The sequence below is a fragment of the Papio anubis genome, chromosome 13 (assembly GCF_008728515.1).
Source record: "Papio anubis isolate 15944 chromosome 13, Panubis1.0, whole genome shotgun sequence".
Lineage (NCBI taxonomy): Eukaryota > Metazoa > Chordata > Mammalia > Primates > Cercopithecidae > Papio > Papio anubis.
The window spans coordinates 78,111,057-78,130,852 of NC_044988.1; the positions used below are offsets into that span (position 1 = coordinate 78,111,057).

At 40.1% G+C, this 19,796-nt stretch overlaps 1 protein-coding gene across 1 annotated transcript; it reads right to left on the bottom strand.

The window, feature by feature from the left end:
• Nucleotides 1-1,876: 1,876 nt before the first annotated feature.
• Nucleotides 1,877-15,008, bottom strand: LOC116270055 (elongator complex protein 1-like). Its single transcript, XM_031654385.1, has 7 exons — nt 14,927-15,008; nt 13,247-13,360; nt 12,650-12,761; nt 11,828-11,955; nt 11,202-11,356; nt 7,776-7,851; nt 1,877-2,423 (listed from the first exon to the last, which is right to left on the bottom strand). The coding sequence occupies exons 2-7, from the start codon at nt 13,344-13,346 to the stop codon at nt 2,356-2,358; spliced, it is 639 nt and encodes a 212-aa protein (XP_031510245.1). The 5' UTR covers nt 13,347-13,360; nt 14,927-15,008; the 3' UTR covers nt 1,877-2,355.
• Between the last annotated feature and the right edge of the window lie 4,788 nt (nt 15,009-19,796).

Genomic DNA, 19,796 nt, shown 5'->3' on the forward strand with positions numbered 1-19,796 from the left:
AGTTTCGTTCTTGTCCTATCCAGGCTGGAGTACAGTAGCATGATCTTGGCTCACTGCAACCTCTACCTTCCCAGGTTCAAGTGATTCTCCTGCCTCAGCCTCCCAAGTAGCTGGGATCACAGGTGCCCGCCACCACGCCTGGCTAATTTTTTTTGTATTTTTAGTACAGATGGGATTTCACCATGTTGGCTAGGCTGGTCTCAAACTCCTGACCTTGTAATCCACGCACCTCAGCCTCCCAAAGTGCTGGGATTACAGGTGTGATCCACTCGTGTGATCCAGTCGGCCTCAGTTTTTTAAAAAGCATAAATTTAAAATGCACTTTGAACTGAAGAAGACAGTCTTCTGCAAGTTCCCTCTTGAAGTTTAGAGCATCTGAGCAAAGCTATCTGACTCAATGGAACCAAGAAAAGTGAAGGTTTTACCTTATTGCAGCATGAACTTGCTTTGGGACAGAATCCAAAGTTATGTACTCTTTTCTAAAACTTGACAGAATCTTGCCCCCAAATTAAGCATTCACCACTCAGAGGAGTTCTCTCCTTTCCTCATACACTCGGTTTTCCCCCATGAATTCTTCTTGGCTTTGCCTCAATTTGGAAGGTCTCCTCCTGCCTGCTTCTTCTAAAAATGAACAAAATTCAATCCTGCTCAGATGACAGAAACAGTAATTGATAGTAATTTGCATTCAAACAAATTATTTCTTGCTGCTTCAATACATTATTTAAGGAAACTGAATGTCCAGGAAAATTCACACCATTATCAATGAACACATTTACTTCTATTTCCAATCTATCAGCATGGGTCCCTTTACAATTATCCAAAGCAAGAGCACTATAATATATTCAAATATAAGCTACCATGCTTATTTACCCATGCCAAAGAGTGGCTACAAAGTACTTGCAGCCTTTCAATATTGGGCACTTAATTACAGCAAATCCATATAAGTCAAAAAGTAGATTTCAAAAGTAAAGTGTATCTTCTTCCTCTTCTTTTTAAAAGCTATTATTTTGTGAAAATGTTTAAACATACAGAAAAGTTGAATTTTACAGTGAATACTCCTAGATTGATTCTGTAGTTAGACACTTTGCTATACTGGGAAAGGTTTCTTAAATTACAATTTTGGCTATATCACTTCTTTGAGGATCAAACGCAGCATTTCCTGTTTGTTTATGTACAGTGCTGTAGTTTGGGCATTTGTTTCCCTAAACCTCATGTTGAAACGTGATCACCAATGTTGGAAGTGGGGCCCAGTGGGAGGTGTTTTGGTCATGGGGGCAGATCCTACATGAATGGCTTGGTTCCATCCTTGTGGTAATGAGTGAGTTTTCACTCTATTAGTTCCTTTGAAAGCTGGTTGTTTAGAGACACAAATGGACTAAGATACACAGTCAGGAAGGTCTGGTTCTGATATTTAAAACATGGAAGAATTTTTAATTAGAATGAAGTGGGCGTTTTCTAGACTCACCATAAAAATAAAATATTCTCATTTTGAGACAGTTTTTTTTGGTGCGGGGGCGGGGGTGGAGAATTGAGTAAAAGAGAAGTCAGTAAAGCACCATAAAGAAAAATAAATGAAGTGGCCTAGACGCTAACAAAAATATCTGAGTTAAAGAAACAGCATTTGGAGAACAGAGAATAATTCACAACCATGCACGCCATACAATGCACACTGATCACTCATACCAAACGTGCATGATACTGTTTAGAAATTCTAATCTGTTCCAGCTCTAACATTGCTAACTCTCTAGCAGAAAATACACAGGCAGTAAAACAGTCCCTGTAGACATTGTAATTATAGGAGGCTCAGCCCAGTTATAACTGAAAGCACATGACCTGGTAAGATGTTACAAAATAACAGCTGTCAGCAAAGGAGGGCTTATAATTTCAAAGGATACTTTTTATTCTGCTTTAGTTTAAGGTGACAAGAAGCCATTTAAGTGATTACATTTGACCAAATGTAGCACTAATAGCCATTGTAATCTTCTCCTCCAATAAAATAAGACAATTTAGAAACATTATTTTACTTGTCTTCACACTTTTGAGGTAGAAACCATGAAACATTAATCTCATGATTACCATAATTATGCTCTCAAACAGCCCAAGTGAAAGAATAATCATTCTCACAAAATGATGCCATAATGGTTAAAGCTTAATGTCTTGCTAATGATTAAGATGTATACACAAAATAAAACAGAATTGCTTGTTGTCTGCTGAAGTTCTTGGCAACGCTAAGGTAAGTTATCATTTTACTCTTTCCAGTTCTCAACAGACAGGCCTCAAAGAGCAAGGGGTGGTAGGACAACAGGAATTAGTGGCAATGGTCTTCTCTGCTGGATCCCTCCTAACTGTGGTCACTCAGTCTAGCAGGCTCAGCTTCCACTGGGTTCTTTTGTTGATCTTTGGTGGTATAAAAAGCTCAGCATCTAAAAGTAAGAAAGGAAGGGAAATTGTGACAGACATACCCTTGTTGGAGGGCGCTGAGGCAGTAACTCCAAACTAAACAAACTAGGCAGGTGGGGTTTGCAGCAATATGACCATCAGAGCCAGAGTTAATGTGTCTGCTACCCCTGCAACCTCCAGGCCAGAGCAAACACAGCCTGGAGGTCCTGCCCTGAGAGGAGGGACTGCATTTCAACCTTAGGCATGCTCACTCAGTGATTCAAAATGGAACAATGTTCTGTATTTCAATCTGGTGGGAGGGGTGGTGGCAGCAGTTACATGGCTGTATACATTTATTAAAACTTACCAAGTTGTACACCTGAAATCTCTGCATTTCACTATATATAAAGTCTATCTCAATTGTTAAGGAATAGCAAAATGTGGTAGCACATATTCAGTAAGTGAAGTTAATGGACAGAAACTATGAAGAAACTTCGACAAACATGTCGATCAATAAAGATGCCCCTGCTTTAAAAAAAGTAAATGGAGAGAGAGGGTTAGGAAAAGATTCTGTCATTGTAACCTAAAACTCCCAGGCACTCTTTCACTTAGATTTGTTAAGTCTCTTTTCTAACCAGGAATCACATACTGGAAGCAGAGATATGAGAAAATATGTATATATAAGGATTTTCTTTTTCAGCATTATTTATGATAAACTTCCAGCAGTAAATCTGTACATATGAGCTATGCAGGCATGACAAATTACAGTTGATCCTTGAAGGTAGGTTATGGGTGTGGACCCCCGCTGCACAGTCAAAAATCTGCATGTACCTTTTTTTTTCTTTTTTTGAGACAGGGTCTCCTTCTGTTGCCCAGGTTGGAGTGCAGTGGCACGATCACGGCTCACTGCAGCCTTGACACCCCAGGTCCATGTGATTCACCTCAGCCTCCCAAGTAGCTGGGACTACAAGTGTGCACCACCATACCTGGCTAATTTTTGTAGAGATGAGGTTTCACTATGCGGTCCAGGCTACTCTCAAAACTCCTGGTCTTGTTCCACCCACCTCAGCCTCCCAAAGTGCTGGGATTACAGGTGTGAGCCACCACACCTGGCCCCATGTTTAACTTCCGAATCTCCAAAACTCAAGTGCTAATAGCTTACTGTTGTCCGGTAGCGTACTGGCAACATAAAAAGTCAGTTAACAAATGTTTTGTATGTTATATGTATTATATACTATACTCCTACAATAAAGTAAGCTAGAGAAAATATTAAGAAAACAATATTTACTATTCTTTAAGTGGAAGTGGATCATCATAAAGGTCTTCATCTTTGTCATCTTCACGTTGAGTAGGCTGAAGTGGAGGAGGAAATGGTGGGGTTGGTCTTGCTGTCTCAGGGGCGGTAGAGATGAAACAGGTAGGGGAGGTTAAAGAGGAGACAACAGAGGTGGGCACACTCAGTCACTAACTTCACAGAAATACACCATAATTTCTGATGTTTTTGCTTTTCATGTCTCTAAGGTACCAATCCTTCCACAGTTTCTTTTAGTTTCAGTGCCCATATCATAGAATCATCTATGTTGTAGAAGAAGCCAAAGGCAGTCTTGAATAATTGGAATCTTTGGAACAAATGTCAATTTATTTTCTGGCACTGCTTCTTCTATGTCATCTTCCTCATTGTCTGGCACTGGTTTGGAAGCACTCTTCTCCATCAAGTCATCTTCTGTTAATTCCTCTGGTGTGATGTCTATCACCTCTTGAATTTCTCCAAGACCCCTATCTTGACATCCTTCATGCATTACTTTTTTTTTTTTTTTTTTTGCCAGATCCACAATCTCTTTCATGATTTCCTTGATAGGCTGTCATAAATCCTGTGAAGTCATGCACATCTGGACCCAGTTTTCTCTAGCAGGAATTTATTGTCTTGGGCTTGATAGCTTTCACAGCTTTTTCTATAACAATGATGGCATCATTGATGGTGTAATTCTTCTAGACTTTCATGTTCTAGCAAGGTTCTTTTCCGTACGTTTGACAATCCTTTCCATAGAGTACTGTTTGTAATGAGCCTTAAAGGTCCTTATGACCCCCTGATCTAGAGGCTGAATTAGAGATGTGTGTTTGGGGGCAAGTAGATCACTTCAACGTCTTCACAGTGTTGAACTCATGGGTTTCAGGGTGGCCTGGGACATTTTCCAGTATCAAAAGAACTTTAAAAGGCAGTCCCCTTACTGGCAAGATACTATTTAACTTCAGGGACAAATCGACAAAGGAACCAATCCAGAAAAAGTGCTCTCCTTGTCCAAGACTTCTTGTTGTATGGTACAACCAAAAGCCTGGTAGCTGGTGTTAATCTTTTCCCTTCCAGGCTCAGGGGTTAGCAGCTTTACAGATAAGAGCAGTCCTGATCATAAACCTGACTGCCTTCGCTGCTGCCTCCTGGATGGCAGGAGCTGCTTTTCCTGTTATCTTGATATTTATAAAGCCAAACCTCTTTCTAAAATTATCAAACCATCCTTTGCTGGCATTAAATTCTCCAGCTTTAGATCCTTCATCTTTTTGCTTTAAGTTCTCACACAATGACTGTGCTTTTTCTCAAATCATATTAGTTGTATAGGAATGCCTTTCTCATAGCAATCCTGCACCCACATAAAAGCTGCATTTTCAATACAAGATAAAAAGGTCGTTTGCAAAAAGTACAAGGTTTTCATCCCTGCTGGCATAGCTGCAGTGACAGCTTCATGAATTTCCTTTTCTTTTACAATCATCCTGGCACTGGGTTCATTTATCTTGAAATGGTGGGCAACCACAGCTGCAGACCTCAATCTATAGTACGTATTGAGCAAGTCAACTTTTTCTTGTAATGTCATGACTTTTCTCTGCTTCCTGGAAGCATCACTTGTGGTACTTCCTATAGGTCTCATGGTGTTATTTAAGGTTTACGATATTACATTAAACACAATAAAAAAATACATGAGAACGCAAGAGATCACTTTTCGCTGCCATATGCAATTAATGGAGACTGTCATGTGCTGCTCATGTGGACCTGATTAGTGGTACATGGCATTTTAAGCAGATATTGGTGACACTTGAGCTCACCCACCACAATAGCAACAGGAGGTAGCTACAAAATTATTACAGTAGTGCAGTATGTACTACAGTTAATTTTATGCAGTTATGATTTAATACTACAGCTTTATGTTTGTTTATATTTCTCTCCACTAAATGGTGCCATAAAGATAAAAGAATATCAATACTGGAAAAAGGCTACTTAAATAAATTCACTGTCAACAAGGTCCATACTTTCATAAATAGCAATTAAAGTTGGAATAAGACTATCTTAAAAAAACTAGTTATGAAAATAATGTGCTCTATCTCATTTTTTAAAATTAGGCATAACTACAATTATATTTGATTCCAGACTTAATTTGAAATAAACGCAAAGTATAGACTTTTGGGCAAGAAAGTAATTATTCTGACAAATTATATCACAGCAGGACATGACATATTTCACATTTCCATATTTGAATTTCACAGCACACAAAAAAGTCATTTTTATAAAAATACCTTGAGGGCTTTGCAATTTTTCTAAGGAGCTCTCTCAATCCTTTGATGGTCAAAACCACTTGAAGCACTTATTTTGTCATCAATTGCAACGAGTCCAACCCAGCAGTGATTCAAGTACTTTTCCAACATCATTTTAATCTATTTTATGTAATACTAAATTTTTTTAAGGCTTGCAACTGATCTGCATGGTGCTGTATTGTATCAAAGCAGGAAACAATCAGAAAGGACCTATCAAGTCATTGATTCCGCTTGTGGGGATGTGCGAATATACTCAACTATTGTTAGCTGGGGAGGGGAGCTGAGTAATATTTGAGGGGGACTAATTTTGTGATTAGTTCATCAGTGGCAATTTTTGAATTATAGGAACTTCCCTTTTCCTATACAACCTTGAAACCACAAGGGTAATGATAATAAACACTCAGATAATGAGGGGCTCTCAAATATTACAGAGTGTCTTTAAGGCTCAGCTGGAAAACAAGAAAGTGCTCTTTGAAGTGGGAAAGCCATCTAGAATACCCCAGGGGATGGTGGGACTGACCTGACCTGAAGGGTCAGCATCAGGCCAGCAACGAGGAACACAGGAGGCAGAAATCACAACTAGATTGCACTACCGCACAAAATAAACAATGACCAAATGGCCTCAGGTTTAATATAAGTTCCTAGCATCTGAGAAATAAGTGGGCTGGGCACAGGGGCACACGCCTGTAATCTCAGCAATTTGGGAGGCTGAGGCAGAAGGATCACTGGAGACCAGGAGTCTGAGACCAGCCTGGGCAACATATTAAGACCCCCATCTGTTTTTTTAATAAAAAAATTTAAGAAAAAAAAAGGAATAAGTGGATGTGTTGAAATTGATACCAAAAGTACCTTGCCATTCTCCAGACAGAAGAGGAGCTAGGAATATAGTAGTTACTGTCTGGATGTATGAGTTGAGCTGGGATGGAAGGTAGCTGCTCTTTCCTGGTAGCAACATAAGCTGTTAAAGTCAAACTTAATTTGAATCCCCACAGGCTACTTCAAATATCATCAAAATGCTATTACAGTGTAGCACTTCGGTGAAAAAATTTTCAGAAAATTGCCTGTCACATGCTAGAAATGCAAGTAACAGCAGTTGAAACTGCTAATTATTTTAGAAACTAATATTCACTTTTCAAAGCTAAAATGCTTGATTGACCCAACTATAAGTAAGGACAAATACTCAAAGTCCCAAGTTGACCCATCAAATGTTTCTAACCAACTTTCAAAAGAAAGCGTTTAGGGTTTTTAATTTTTAGGGATATAAGTAATCTAATTGAGAATCATCTCCCTCAACAAATAAAACACTTCATGCATAACTAAACAGGAAATAGGTATAAAATGCTAATATTCTTTGGATTTGCCTTCAAATTATACTGTCAATTCTAAACATAATAAAAAGGTCCCACTCATAAGCAAGTTTATGAAAATGCCCCTAAGATGCAAAGCGTAACTGCCAACAGCCAGTAATGATGCTTCAGAAGAATCTTTTGATATATATGTAAATGTAGATGGTTTAGACTGAAACTGGAACTGTGATGTGCCTTTATGAAAAAGCGTATGCCACATAAAATATTTTTTAAAATTACACATACAATGGTCATGTATGAACTTTCCCGCACCAGGTCCCCCACCGCTAGAAGCATGAAACTGATCATACTAAAGATGTGGTCTTAGAATTGAGGAAGAATTGTAGTCAATTTTTTGTAGTGAAAAATTGTATCCAATCTCTCCTTCTACTGCTGATCTTCTCAGTACTTACAGAAAGATAGTCCTGCTGCTTAGTATTGTAATATTAAATGAGAAAAAATACTAACCAAGAACAGGAAGCGAAGTCTTCTGTTGTTGATAAGATGCCATGATACTATTTGCAGTAGAATTGGGACCTAGAACCTAAGGAGAAAATAGACTGTATCAGCAAAGATTATCTAATACTTCTCAAGACTGCCAATACCAAAGGCCAAATCCCTACCAGCAGAAAACAGCCTGTCATTTCTACTGGTATGGTGTGAAACACAGTAACTCTCTTTCCTGATGTGATTTTAATTTGCCAGTTTCTCCAGCTGCAACTCAGACCTCTAATTCTCCTTTCTCCCAGAACAAGGTAAAGATAGGGGGTGGGGGAAAAGAAAAGAAACTCTACAATGATATATCCTGGCCTTTTCCAAATGAGCAAGCCACTCCCTGAGGAGCGGGGAAACAGTACAAGAGGCTATAAATACACAGAGTATCAATTATATGCAAACAGTTGTGGGAAACAAACATTTTTAGGTTGAAATAAATACAAATACGTGCATACTATGGAGCAGAATGCAAACTGTGCACATGTGCTCCAGGTAAAACACAAGACTCCACAGGAATGTTAAGCCTGCAGCGAGCCTCTGGGCACACCCCTGGTTAGTGCAGACCCTTGGTGGCACACTCTCAAGAGCGACGCCATGAGAAGTCACTCAGTATCCTGCACATACCACAACCATACTTCACCAATCAAAACCACAATAATAAAATGGATGTCTTAGAACTTAATGTGGGAGGCATGGCAGTTTACACCTGTAATCTCAGCACTTTGGGAGGCCAAGGCAGGAGGATCACTTGAGGTCAGGAGTTCAAGACCAGCTTGGGTAACATAGCAAGACTCCCCATGTCTACAAAAAAAAAAAAATTTAAATTTCAGCTGTGCATGGTAGTGTGCACCTGTGGTCCCAATTACTCAGGAGACTGCGGTGGGAGGACTGCTTTAGCCCAGGCATTCGAGGCTGCAGCAAGCCATGATGGATCACATCACCACTGCACTCTAGCCTGGGTGACAGAGCAAGAAAAAAAATAAAATAAAATAAGACCTTAAAGTGATCGTGTGATCAGAAGAGAAGACAGAAGGGGATGGCATGGGAGTGGTATTATAAATTATCACCTTCAAGCAGGGCACGGTGGCTCATGCCTACAGTCCCAGCACTTTGGGAGGCTGAGGTGGGCAGACCGCTTGAGCCCCGGAGTTCAAGACCAGCTGGGGCAATATGCTGACACCATCTCTACAGAAAATTTACAGAAAATTTGAAAATTAGCCAGGTGTTGTGGCATGTGCCAGTAGTCCCAGCTACTCAAGAGTCTGAGGTGGGAGGATCACCTGAGCCCAGGCGGGTAGATGCTGCAGTGAGTTGAACACTGCACTCCAGCCAGAGCAACAGAGTGAGACCCTGTCTCAAAAAAAAACACAAAAAAACAAAAAAAAACACAAAAAACCAATTATCATCAAAAGTACTACAGTTTTGAAGATGATGATCACATTTCTTCTAAGAAATACCTATTATAATCAATTCAAGAGGTTGTAGGGTCCTGATTCCTAGTTGCTTTTATTTCAATGGTTTGTAAAGTGCTTTTACATTCACCCTCTTATTTAACCTTCAAAGCATTCTATTGAAGCACACAGGGAAGTCTTATGCCCATTTCTAAATAAGGAAATCAAGACACAATAAACATATGTGTTTCTAAACAGTGAGCTGATTTGTAATCTCTCAGCTCCAACCCACCCTTCTATCCACTGCTTGTGGTGCTGGGGCTGGGCACCTGAAAGATATTCCTCCTTGCTGTTGGCTTCCCATCATGTCCTGCCTCCAGTGAACACCAGAGGGGGAGTACAAAGCTGGAGGATAAACAAAAGATTTCTAGATTTCTTCCTTGATTGGCTTTTTTTTTTTTTTTTTTTTGAGACGGAGTCTCGCTCTGCCGCCCAGGCTGGAGTGCAGTGGCCAGATCTCACCTCACTGCAAGCTCCGCCTCCCGGGTTCACGCCATTCTCCTGCCTCAGCCTCCCAAGTAGTTGGGACTACAGGCGCCCACCACCGCGCCCGGCTAGTTTTCTGTATTTTTTAGTAGAGACGGGGTTTCACCGTGTTAGCCAGGATGGTCTCGATCTCCTGACCTCGTGATCCGCCCGTCGCGGCCTCCCAAAGTGCTGGGATTACAGGCTTGAGCCACCGCGCCCGGCCGGCTTTTTTTTTTTTTTCTGAGATGGAGATTTGTTCTTGTTGCCCAGGTTGGAGCACAATGGCGCGATCTTGGCTCATCGCTACCTCCACCTCCCAGGTTTCAAGCGATTCTCCTGCCTCAGCCTCCTGAGTAGCTGGGATTACAGGCATGCGCCACCACGCCTGGGTAATTTCGTATTTTCAGTAGAGACAGGGTTTCTCTCCATGTTGGCCGGGCTGCAGGCTGGTCTCGAACTCCCAACCTCAGGTGATCCACCCGTCTCAGTCTTCCAAAGTGCTGGGATTACAGGCATGAGCCACCACTGCGCCTGGCCTGACTGGCTGGCTTTTCCCCCAGCAGCAGCTGTTCCTTCCAGTTTCCATTTACTTCTGTACGCTTGGAACCAGCCCCCTCAGAAATGCCAGGACTAGCTGGCTGGCACCCTCCTCTCAGTGGTTCAAGAGCCAGCTCTATAGGGCCCCACTTCCAGGCTTCTAAATTCTAATAATCCCCAACTCCTCCTCCTGTTCCCTCAGGGAGGGTAAAGCTGCTTCCTATAGTTACTATCTCAGTGTCCTTCCTCTGTATTTCCCTTTTGCCTTGTTTAGTCCTCTAATGCTTATTTAACCAATCCATGTATTAAATTCTGTGATAAAATAACAGGTAGGCTTTTGTTTTCCTTTCTAGATCTTGACTTATATACCAGCCTTTTGAATCCAAATAAAAACTCTTAACAATAGACTTGAGGTATAAGAGAGTGAACAGAGGTATAAATAACAAACAGACGACAATACATTAGAATTCTGCAACACAAAGCTGATTCAGCCTTAAACACAACCAGCAAAGTCCATCGTAACAACACAGAAGTGACAAGTCAAATTTTTCATAAAACAAAAGGAAAAGCAATTGCCTAGGGTCCCTTTAAAGCCTGATCCCATCCAAGTGAGAGGCCGTCTCCGATCCCCTCTTCCCCGCTCTCTCCCCACTCCAACCTCACTGAAGGCCAGGAGCAACTGCGTGACTTTCTCATTTTCTCCATGACACCTGCTTCACCCAGAAAGGAAAATGATAGCCCATTTAACCTACGCCAAGGTGTACTAGTCACTCTACAAGCAAATATAAAATCTTACTGACAGCTTAAACATAAATCTAAGATAATTTAACTATGGCATCTTATGTTTTTAAGAACAGGAAAACTTTTTGACTTGGGGAGGGTGTGAACATAATAACCCATGAAAATGATGAAAAACATGCACACCGTCTTTGAGAAAACTTACAGGGGTAGCTGAATTCTGCTGGGAGGTAAGAGTCCAAATTTCTGGAAGTGACCTTTCTATCAACTGCAGCGTATCTTCAAAGGCCTTCTGTAATTCCCTTCCTTGTTCATCAAACTCAAAGAGAAAGAGTACCTTTAAAATATGGTATATTTCATCTAGAAAGAAGAAATTTGAAAGAGTGGTAAGTTATATTCCCAGCTCCATAGACCGAATCATACCATAGCTTCTATCCAAAGCCAAAATTTTCTATGATTCCACTGCAGGTCCTTTCTCCTACATTATCTTTTTTCTTCCCAAATGCTGGCATAACTAAACACATGTACTACAAAAAGAAAATCAAGCACACTGGGGGGCCCACGCAGAAAGCAGCGTCCCACAATTCTTTATCCTGGCTTAAGCAGCTCCGGTTCAGTTAGGGGGATGCCAAACGGAGGAAGGCTTCTCAGTTACCAGCTAAGAAGGGCTGCTTCAGGAATGTGTGCTGACATGACCCTTCCTGCTAAAAGTTCTCATCTTTCCTCAAATTGGGAAAATGGTAGCTTAATCACCTACTGAACTCTGCCTGTCTGTGCTGCCTGTTTCCTATTGTTTGGGGTCAGGAATCATCACCAGGACTGAGAATATACCTTTCAGGTTTTCAGTGTTCTGTACCACTTCACTCAGTGCCTCCAGGAGGGCCAGGTGCTCCAGCGGACTGCCTTCTTTGAGGCTGTGCTTCTTCCGCTCTGCTTTTCGGCGATTCTTAGATGATCTCCTGTTAGAAATTACAGATATTTTTAAGCCTCCTGAGTAGCTTGGACTATAGGCATGTGCTACCTTGCCTGGCTACTTTCTTGCAGTTGCTGATCATCCCACACAACTTCACAGTTCTCCATTTCAAATTCCTAAAGCATAATTCAGTTTAAATATATAATACTGCATTGTTTTACATATTCCAAGCAAGACTTCAAGCTCTTATAACTCATACCTCCTTGTAAGTTTTTGGTAACATCTACTGCACCTACCATACGGGTGTTGCATGAATATTTCTGACAAATTACTATAATTGGTAAAAGTGTGATGACTTATTTTACATGTATGGTCTCTTCCAATCCTGATTTTGAATTGAAGAAGCTTGATCTTTTCATTTTTTCAGTGCCTATACCTTAGTCACAACATTTGTTCAAAGCGTAAAATCGGATGTTAATGTAGACTGAGCACTCAGTGGAGGAACTGCCTCATGGGGAATGGGAAAACACACAGGCCGTGAAGCTGAGGAAGACGACCTTTCAATGCCAAGTTTAATGTCTCAGATATGCTGGGAAAGTCTCTGAACAACTTCCACACAACATTGAATAATATTCTCTCCACTCCCACTACACTGTCCCAGTAGAAAACCAACCTATTTGCTTCCACTTTCCCCATATGCCCAGGGCATGGTCAATGTGCTGAATCAATGTGATACGTACGCTGATATCCTGGAGTTACTATGGGAGTATTTGGCACTCATCTCACTGCCACTCACAACACTGCTGGTTTCAGAGAAGAGGTCTGACTCTTGGCCGTGGGGTACCTCATCATCTAGAAAAGAAGAACCAGAAGCAGATGAAAACACTGCCTGCTAATGTGTGGGTTTACTTTCAGGGAGGTAAATGAACTAGAGTCAACTGGGGCATATCAAAGGATGGATGAAAATGATTGCAGATCTCAAAATGAATGAAATAATATTAAATATAGTAATTACTAATGTAAATCAGTAGCTTCCTGAACTTTTTTCTGGAAATGAGGAAACTCATTTTGTTAGACACGGAAGTGGTCAGCTACTCTGGTTGAATGGGGGTCAGTGGGAACGTCGGCAGAGCTCTTCCCGTTCATGCTTGGTCCTGCCCTCACCAACACACAAACACAGACACAGATGGCCCTGAAGGGGCTCCACAGAGGCCTCACACTTCCCCATGGCACAGTAATCAGACTGCAGGAGGAACACTAAGCAATCGAGAGAATGTGTGGCATTACCCGACCCCCACGGCCCTGCACGTGTCAATGGTCTTCACGAAGACACTCACCCAGGCCTGCCTGCTGGGCTTGCTCCTTGAGCTCTCGAACTACCAGTAAACGTTTCTTGTGGCGACTGAATGTGGCTGTCTGAGAGTCCAGAAATGTCATATAATTTTTCTGGGCTGGAGATGCAGAATGTAAATAGTTTGAGCATGAGGTTTAAGCAAAGAGAAAAAACCACAGGTGGGGAGCAGTGAAGGAGGGTTAGAATTCTGCAAAAAGAAAGAGGTTACTAGGTTTTTTCCTAGTAGGTTTTTTTTGTTTACTAGGTTATGAGTTTTTTTCCTTAATAAGCATTAACAAATTAGAGACTGAAATTCCAGATCTTAGAGTTCATCAATATTATCCCAGAATACGCGCTACCACTGAACTTGTAAAATCACCTGAACGAAGACTTGATAACTAAACCAAGAGAGGATTGGGAAAAAAAAAAAAAAAAAAAATGGTAGGGGGGAAGGGGCGCAGTTAACAAAAGTAAGAAGAAAGTTACCTAAACATTTCTGGCTAAACACCCATCAAAATGCCCATGGACGTGGAAAAAATGTATCTAATGATTTCTGCAAAATATTGTCCAATGGAAAAATATGCAAGAGAAAAATAACACTAGTAGAATACATTTTAAAAAAGCAAAATAGTACTATCCAAGGATGTAGTTTATTAATAGGTTTTGGGCCTATGCAGATGGAGTTATCGGCATTTTTCTAAGAAAGGTTCTCATTAGTGGTGAAAATCCAAGAACTGGTTAGATTTATTACAGACGAGGAATCATGCTTTCAGCACCCAGTTAGAGGTACCTAAAGCGAATAACATAAAAAGTACCCCAGCAATGTTTTAATTAGGATGGGGGAAGGGGGTGCAGACAAGGTAAGAATGTGCATACATGTAAATGTCAGAAAGGCCAGACGTTACTTACAGGGTGGATTTGCATAAAAAGGCAGAGCTTAAAATCAACCACTCCCTAAGGTTTCTGTAAGCCAAACTGATGTCCTTCTCCGCTTCGCTTTTAAGGGGTCACAGTGACCATCTGAGTATTCTAGAACTGGTAATATTCATATGTTCTCCAAGAACCACATACTTCATTTGAAAAGGTAATTTTTAAAAAATACTTTGAAAAAGTTGAAAACTACATAAAAGTTATAAGAGTTCAATGAACACACATATACCCTTCACCTAGATTTACCAATTATTAACATTTTGACATTTTTTTGGCTTCCTGTTTCTCTGCATGCTTACACATATCCATTATTACTTTTGTGAAACCTTTTAAGAGTAAGGTAGAGATATGATCCTTCATTCCTAAATATTTCAGCATTTATCTCTTAAGAATAACAGGATATTACCTTACATAACGACAATGTGATTATTAAATGCCAGAAATTTATCACCGTTACACTATTATGTAATATAGTTCATATTCCAGTTTACCAACTATTCCCAAATACAAAGATTCTTAATCATACTTGATTACAGGACAGGTTTCTAACATTTAAATATTTTATTTGTTACCATTTAATCACTCAGCATATATAAAAATTCTAGTGAGAATTAAATATTATATCCAGTGGGTAATTTTGGTTGAGTCTACATGACATATTATTAAAAAAACACCGTAATAGGAGGAGACTCTCTCATCTCTCTCTCCTCTCCTTCTTCCAAATGAGGAATTCTATCTAAAATGGAACCCTCACCTTCTAAAATGGAAGGCTTTACGTTGGTTTCTATAATATCCAGTCTGTTATATTTGTATACCTAGAAGGAAAAACACAATAATTTTAGGAAGGAAAACTTCTAGTCATTGGAGAGTTAAGATACTTAGACAGACATGGATTACTTTCAGAGGTAATCAGAATATTTTCCTGAAAAACAGGCCTCCTACGAGGCAGCCAAGGAAATTCAATTCATTTCAGTAAAAAGATAGTAATATTTCAAATGTAGAGGATTAATTCCAAAATATTATCAAGAATGATAAGGCCAGGCACAGTGGCTCACACCTCTAATCCCAGCACTTTGGGAGGCCGAGACGGGCAGATCACGAGGTCAGGAGATGGAGACCATCCTGACTAACACGGTGAAACCCCATCTCTACTAAAAATACAAAAAATTAGCCAGGGGCACAATCATAGCTCACTGCAGCCTTGACCTCTTGGCCTCAAGTGATCCTACTGCCTCAGTCTCCCATGTAGCTGGGACTACAGGCATATGCCACCACACCCAGCTAACTAAAAAAATGTCCAGGCTGGTCTTGAACTCCTAGCCTCAAGCAATCCTCCTTTCTCAATCTGCCAAGTAGCTGGGATTACAGGCCTTTGCTCCTTTCAAAATTGATTTATCTGGCTTTCTGTTGTTGAGTTGCAGAAGTTCCTTATGTATTCTGGATACTAAACCTTTATCAGATATATGATTTGCAAATATCTTCTTCCATTCTATATGCTGTCTTTTCACATTCTTGACAATGCCCTTGATACACACAAGTTCTTAATTTTTTTTTTTTTTTTTTTTTGAGACGGAGTCTCGCGCTGTCGCCCGGGCTGGAGTGCAGTGGCCGGATCTCAGCTCACTGCAAGCTCCGCCTCCGGGGTTTGCGCCATTCTCCAGCCTCAGCCTCCCGAGTAGCTGGGACTACAGGCGCCCGCCGCCTCGCCCAGCTAGTTTTTTGTATTTTTTTAGTAGAGACGGGGTTTCACTGTGTTAGCCAGGATGGTCTGGATCTCCTGACCTCATGATCCGCCCGTCTCGGCCTCCCAAAGTGCTGGTATTACAGGCTTGAGCCACCACGAAGTTCTTAATTTTTATAAAATCCAATTTATCAATTTATTGATTGTGTTTTTGGTATTAATTCCAACCATCCATTGCCAAATCCAAAGTCATGAAGATTTAACCCTGTTTTCTTCTAAGAGTTTTATAGTTTCGTTTTGGTTTTCTTTGAGACAGGGTCTTACTCTGTTGTCCAGGCTGAAGTGCAGTGGCGTGAACTCAGCTCACTGCAGTCTCAAACTTATGGGCTCAGGAAATCCTCCCACCTTGGCCTCCCAAGCAGTTGGGACTACAGGTGCACACCACCATGCCTGGCTAATTGTGTTTTTATTTTTTGTAGAAACAAGGTCTTTCTATGTTGCCCAGGCTGGTCTCAAACCCCTGGGCTCAAGTGATCCTCCCTCAGCCTCTCGAAAAGTGCTGGAATCACAGGCATGAAACTTTGTGCCCAGCCTTCAAGAGTTTTACAGTTTTAGCTCTTAAATTTTTGTTGTTGATCCATTTTGAGTGGCCAGCAGTTTTTGAAAACTCGGAAAATACTGAATAAAAATCCTTTCCAGCTTCTTTTGAAGAAAAAAAAAAAGAATAAACATGAAAGACAGGTCATTAAAAAATTTCCTTAAGCAATAATGATCAGTTAAAGCAAAAGCAATAACAAAGTATTACGGAGTGAATACGCTTGTAAGGTTTTTATACTATATATGAAGTGGTATACTATTATCTGAAGATATGGTCAATTAATGATTTTTATTATAAATCCTAGAACCACTAAAATACTGAAATAAAGATGTATAGCTAATAAGCCAACAGTGGAGGTAAAATGGAATTATGTAAAATACTAAATCCAAAAGAAAGCAAAAAAAGAAAAAACAAGAAACAAAGGATCAATGAAAAAACAGAAAACAAACAGCAAGATTGAAGGTTAAATCTAACTATATTGGTAATCACACTCAATGCAAATGTCTAAACCCTCCGATTAAAAGGCAGAGATTGTCAAATTAGATTAAAAAAAAAAAGAAACAACTATTGCTATCAACAAGGAACCCATCTTCAAAATAAAGACTACATTCAGATAGATTAAAAGTAAAAGGATAGAAAAAGATACGCAATGAAAAGACTAACCAAGAGAAAGGTGGAAAAGCTATACTAATAACATTAAAGTCGAATTCAGAATTAGAAATGGTAACAGAGAAAGATGGATATCAAAATGAATACATCTAGGACATACCCGTAAGCATGTATGCACCTATAACAGAGCTTCAAAACACGTGAAGCAAACACTGGTAGAACGAAAGGAGAAATAGACAAATAAATTATTGCAGCAGGAGATTTTAACACTTTCCCAGTCACTGATGGAGCAAGTAGTGAGGAAATCAATAAGGATATAAAAAACTAGAACAGCATGATCAACCTAATCTGACATTTATAGAACACTCCATTCAATAATAGTAGCTTTCATATTATTTTCAAATACACACACAACATTCTGTAAAACAGACCATATTATAAATTAAAATAAATTATAAATTTAAATTAATAAAATGCATGCTCTCTAATCACAACAAAATTAAAGTAGAAATTAATAACAAAAAGATGGCTGGCAAATCTCCAATATCTGCAAGTTAAACATATATATATAAATTTTTTTTTTGAGACGGAGTCTCGCTCTGTCACCCAGGCTGGAGTGCAGTGGTGTGATCTCGGCTCACTGCAAGCTCCGCCTCCCGGGTTCATGCCATTCCCCTGCCTCAGCCCCCTGAGTAGCTGGGACTACAGGCGCCCACACCATGCCCGGCTAATTTTTTGTATTTTTAGCAGAGACGGGGTTTCACAGTGTTAGCCAGGATGGTCTCAATCTCCTGACCTTGTGATCCACCCGCCTCGGCCTCCCAAAGTTCTGGGATTACAGGCGTGAGCCACCAGGCCCGGCAAACATACTTCTAAATAAGCCAAGGGTCAATAAAGAAATCACAAGGGAAATTAGAAAATGAAAACAAAACATTTCAAAATTTGTATAATGTAAGTAAAATGGTGCTTGAGGAAAATTATGGCATTATATGCTTAAACTATAAAGTAAGGAATCATCTCAAATCAACGGCTTTAAGCCATCACCTTGGCCAGGCAAAGTGGCTTATGCATGGAATCCCAGCACTCTGGGAGGCAGAGGCAGAGGGATCCCTTGAGACCAGGAGTTTCAGACCATTGTGGGCAACAGAGTAACACCCCATCTCTACAAAAAAAATTAAAAATTAGCCAGGCATAGTGGCATGCACCTGTAATCCCAACTACTCTGGAGGCTGAGGGGGGAGGATAGCTTGAGCCTAGGAGTTTGAGACTGCAGTGAGCCATGATCGTGCCACTGCACTCCAGCCTGAGCAAGAGTGGGACTCTGCTTCTTAAAAAAAAAAAAAAAAAAAAAAAACTGCTTCTTAAAAAAAAAAAAAAAAAAAAAAAAGCCATCATCTTAAGAAACTAGAAAAATAAAGAGCAAATAAAATAATAAACAGAAAATAATTTTAAAAATTAATGATATAGAATACAGAAAAATCATAGAGGAAAACAATGAAACACTTCATTCTTTAATAAGATCAATAAAATTGATAAACCTCTGGCCAGAATAATCAGAAAAAAAGAAGACACATCAATATCTAGAATGAAAGACAAGACGTCACCATAGAATAATCAGAAAAAAAGAAGATACATCAATATCTAGAATGAAAGACAAGACGTCACCATAGACCCTATGGACAATAAAATAAGAGAATACTACAAACACTTTATGCCAATAAATCTGACAATTTAGATGAAATGAACAAATTCTTTGAAAGACATAAACTACCAATGCTCATTCCAGAAGACACAGATAACCTTGAATAGGCTAATGTCTACTAAAGTAACTGAATTAATAGTGAAAAACTTTCATTAAAGAAACCCCTGGCCCAGCTGGACTTACTGGTATATTCTACTAAACATGTAAGGAAAAAAATATCTCCCAAGAGCTGAGCTGTCAGGTATTGGAGCAGCTGATCAAAGCAACAAGTCAAAAATGAGTTAAGCCTTCAGGCATTGCATTGGTGTAAGCAAGAGGCTAAAACCAGGGAAAGCACCAACTCTCTCTGTTCCATTTTTTCCCAAAGAACAACTTACTATTCAAGAGTCAGCTGGATCCACACAGACATGAGGGTTGGTTCACTGTTGAAGGAGCTTGAAAAAAAAAGGCTTTAGCAGTTTGATGGATCTTGGGGGTATGGGTGCAAAGGAAGGGGGCTAAGGGTGGAAAAGTACTGGGTAGTGAGTCATAGTGGGAAAAAAAGTTAAGGTTTTTCCATTCCTTCTTACATAAAGAGGCCTTGGCAGAGGTGCCTGAAGAAGACCTTGGCCCATGGCCTCAGATAGAGACCCAGGAATGAAAGCGCCAGGACTCTGAATACAAACACTGTTTACAGGAGCATGACTAACAGGGGGCCCTGAGTCCTTGCTTGCAACTCCCTTTAGAAACTGTAATGCATTGGCAGTACGCCAAGCCTGGTGTGGGGAGGGCAGCTCTTCCTCATGTGGCCTCCTAGGTAAAGTCTGTAATTGTTTATGGTCAGGTCTGAAACATCACACATAGGTTTTTAACCATGAATCAGACTCTCATACCAACTCTACATGAAATCCTCCAGAAAACAGAAGTATAAAGACCACCACCCCTCATTTTATGATAGCAGCATTATCCTGATACCCAAAACATGGCAAAGACACTAAAAAACTACAAACCAATATCCCTCATGAACACAAACACAAAAATCCTCAAGAAAATTT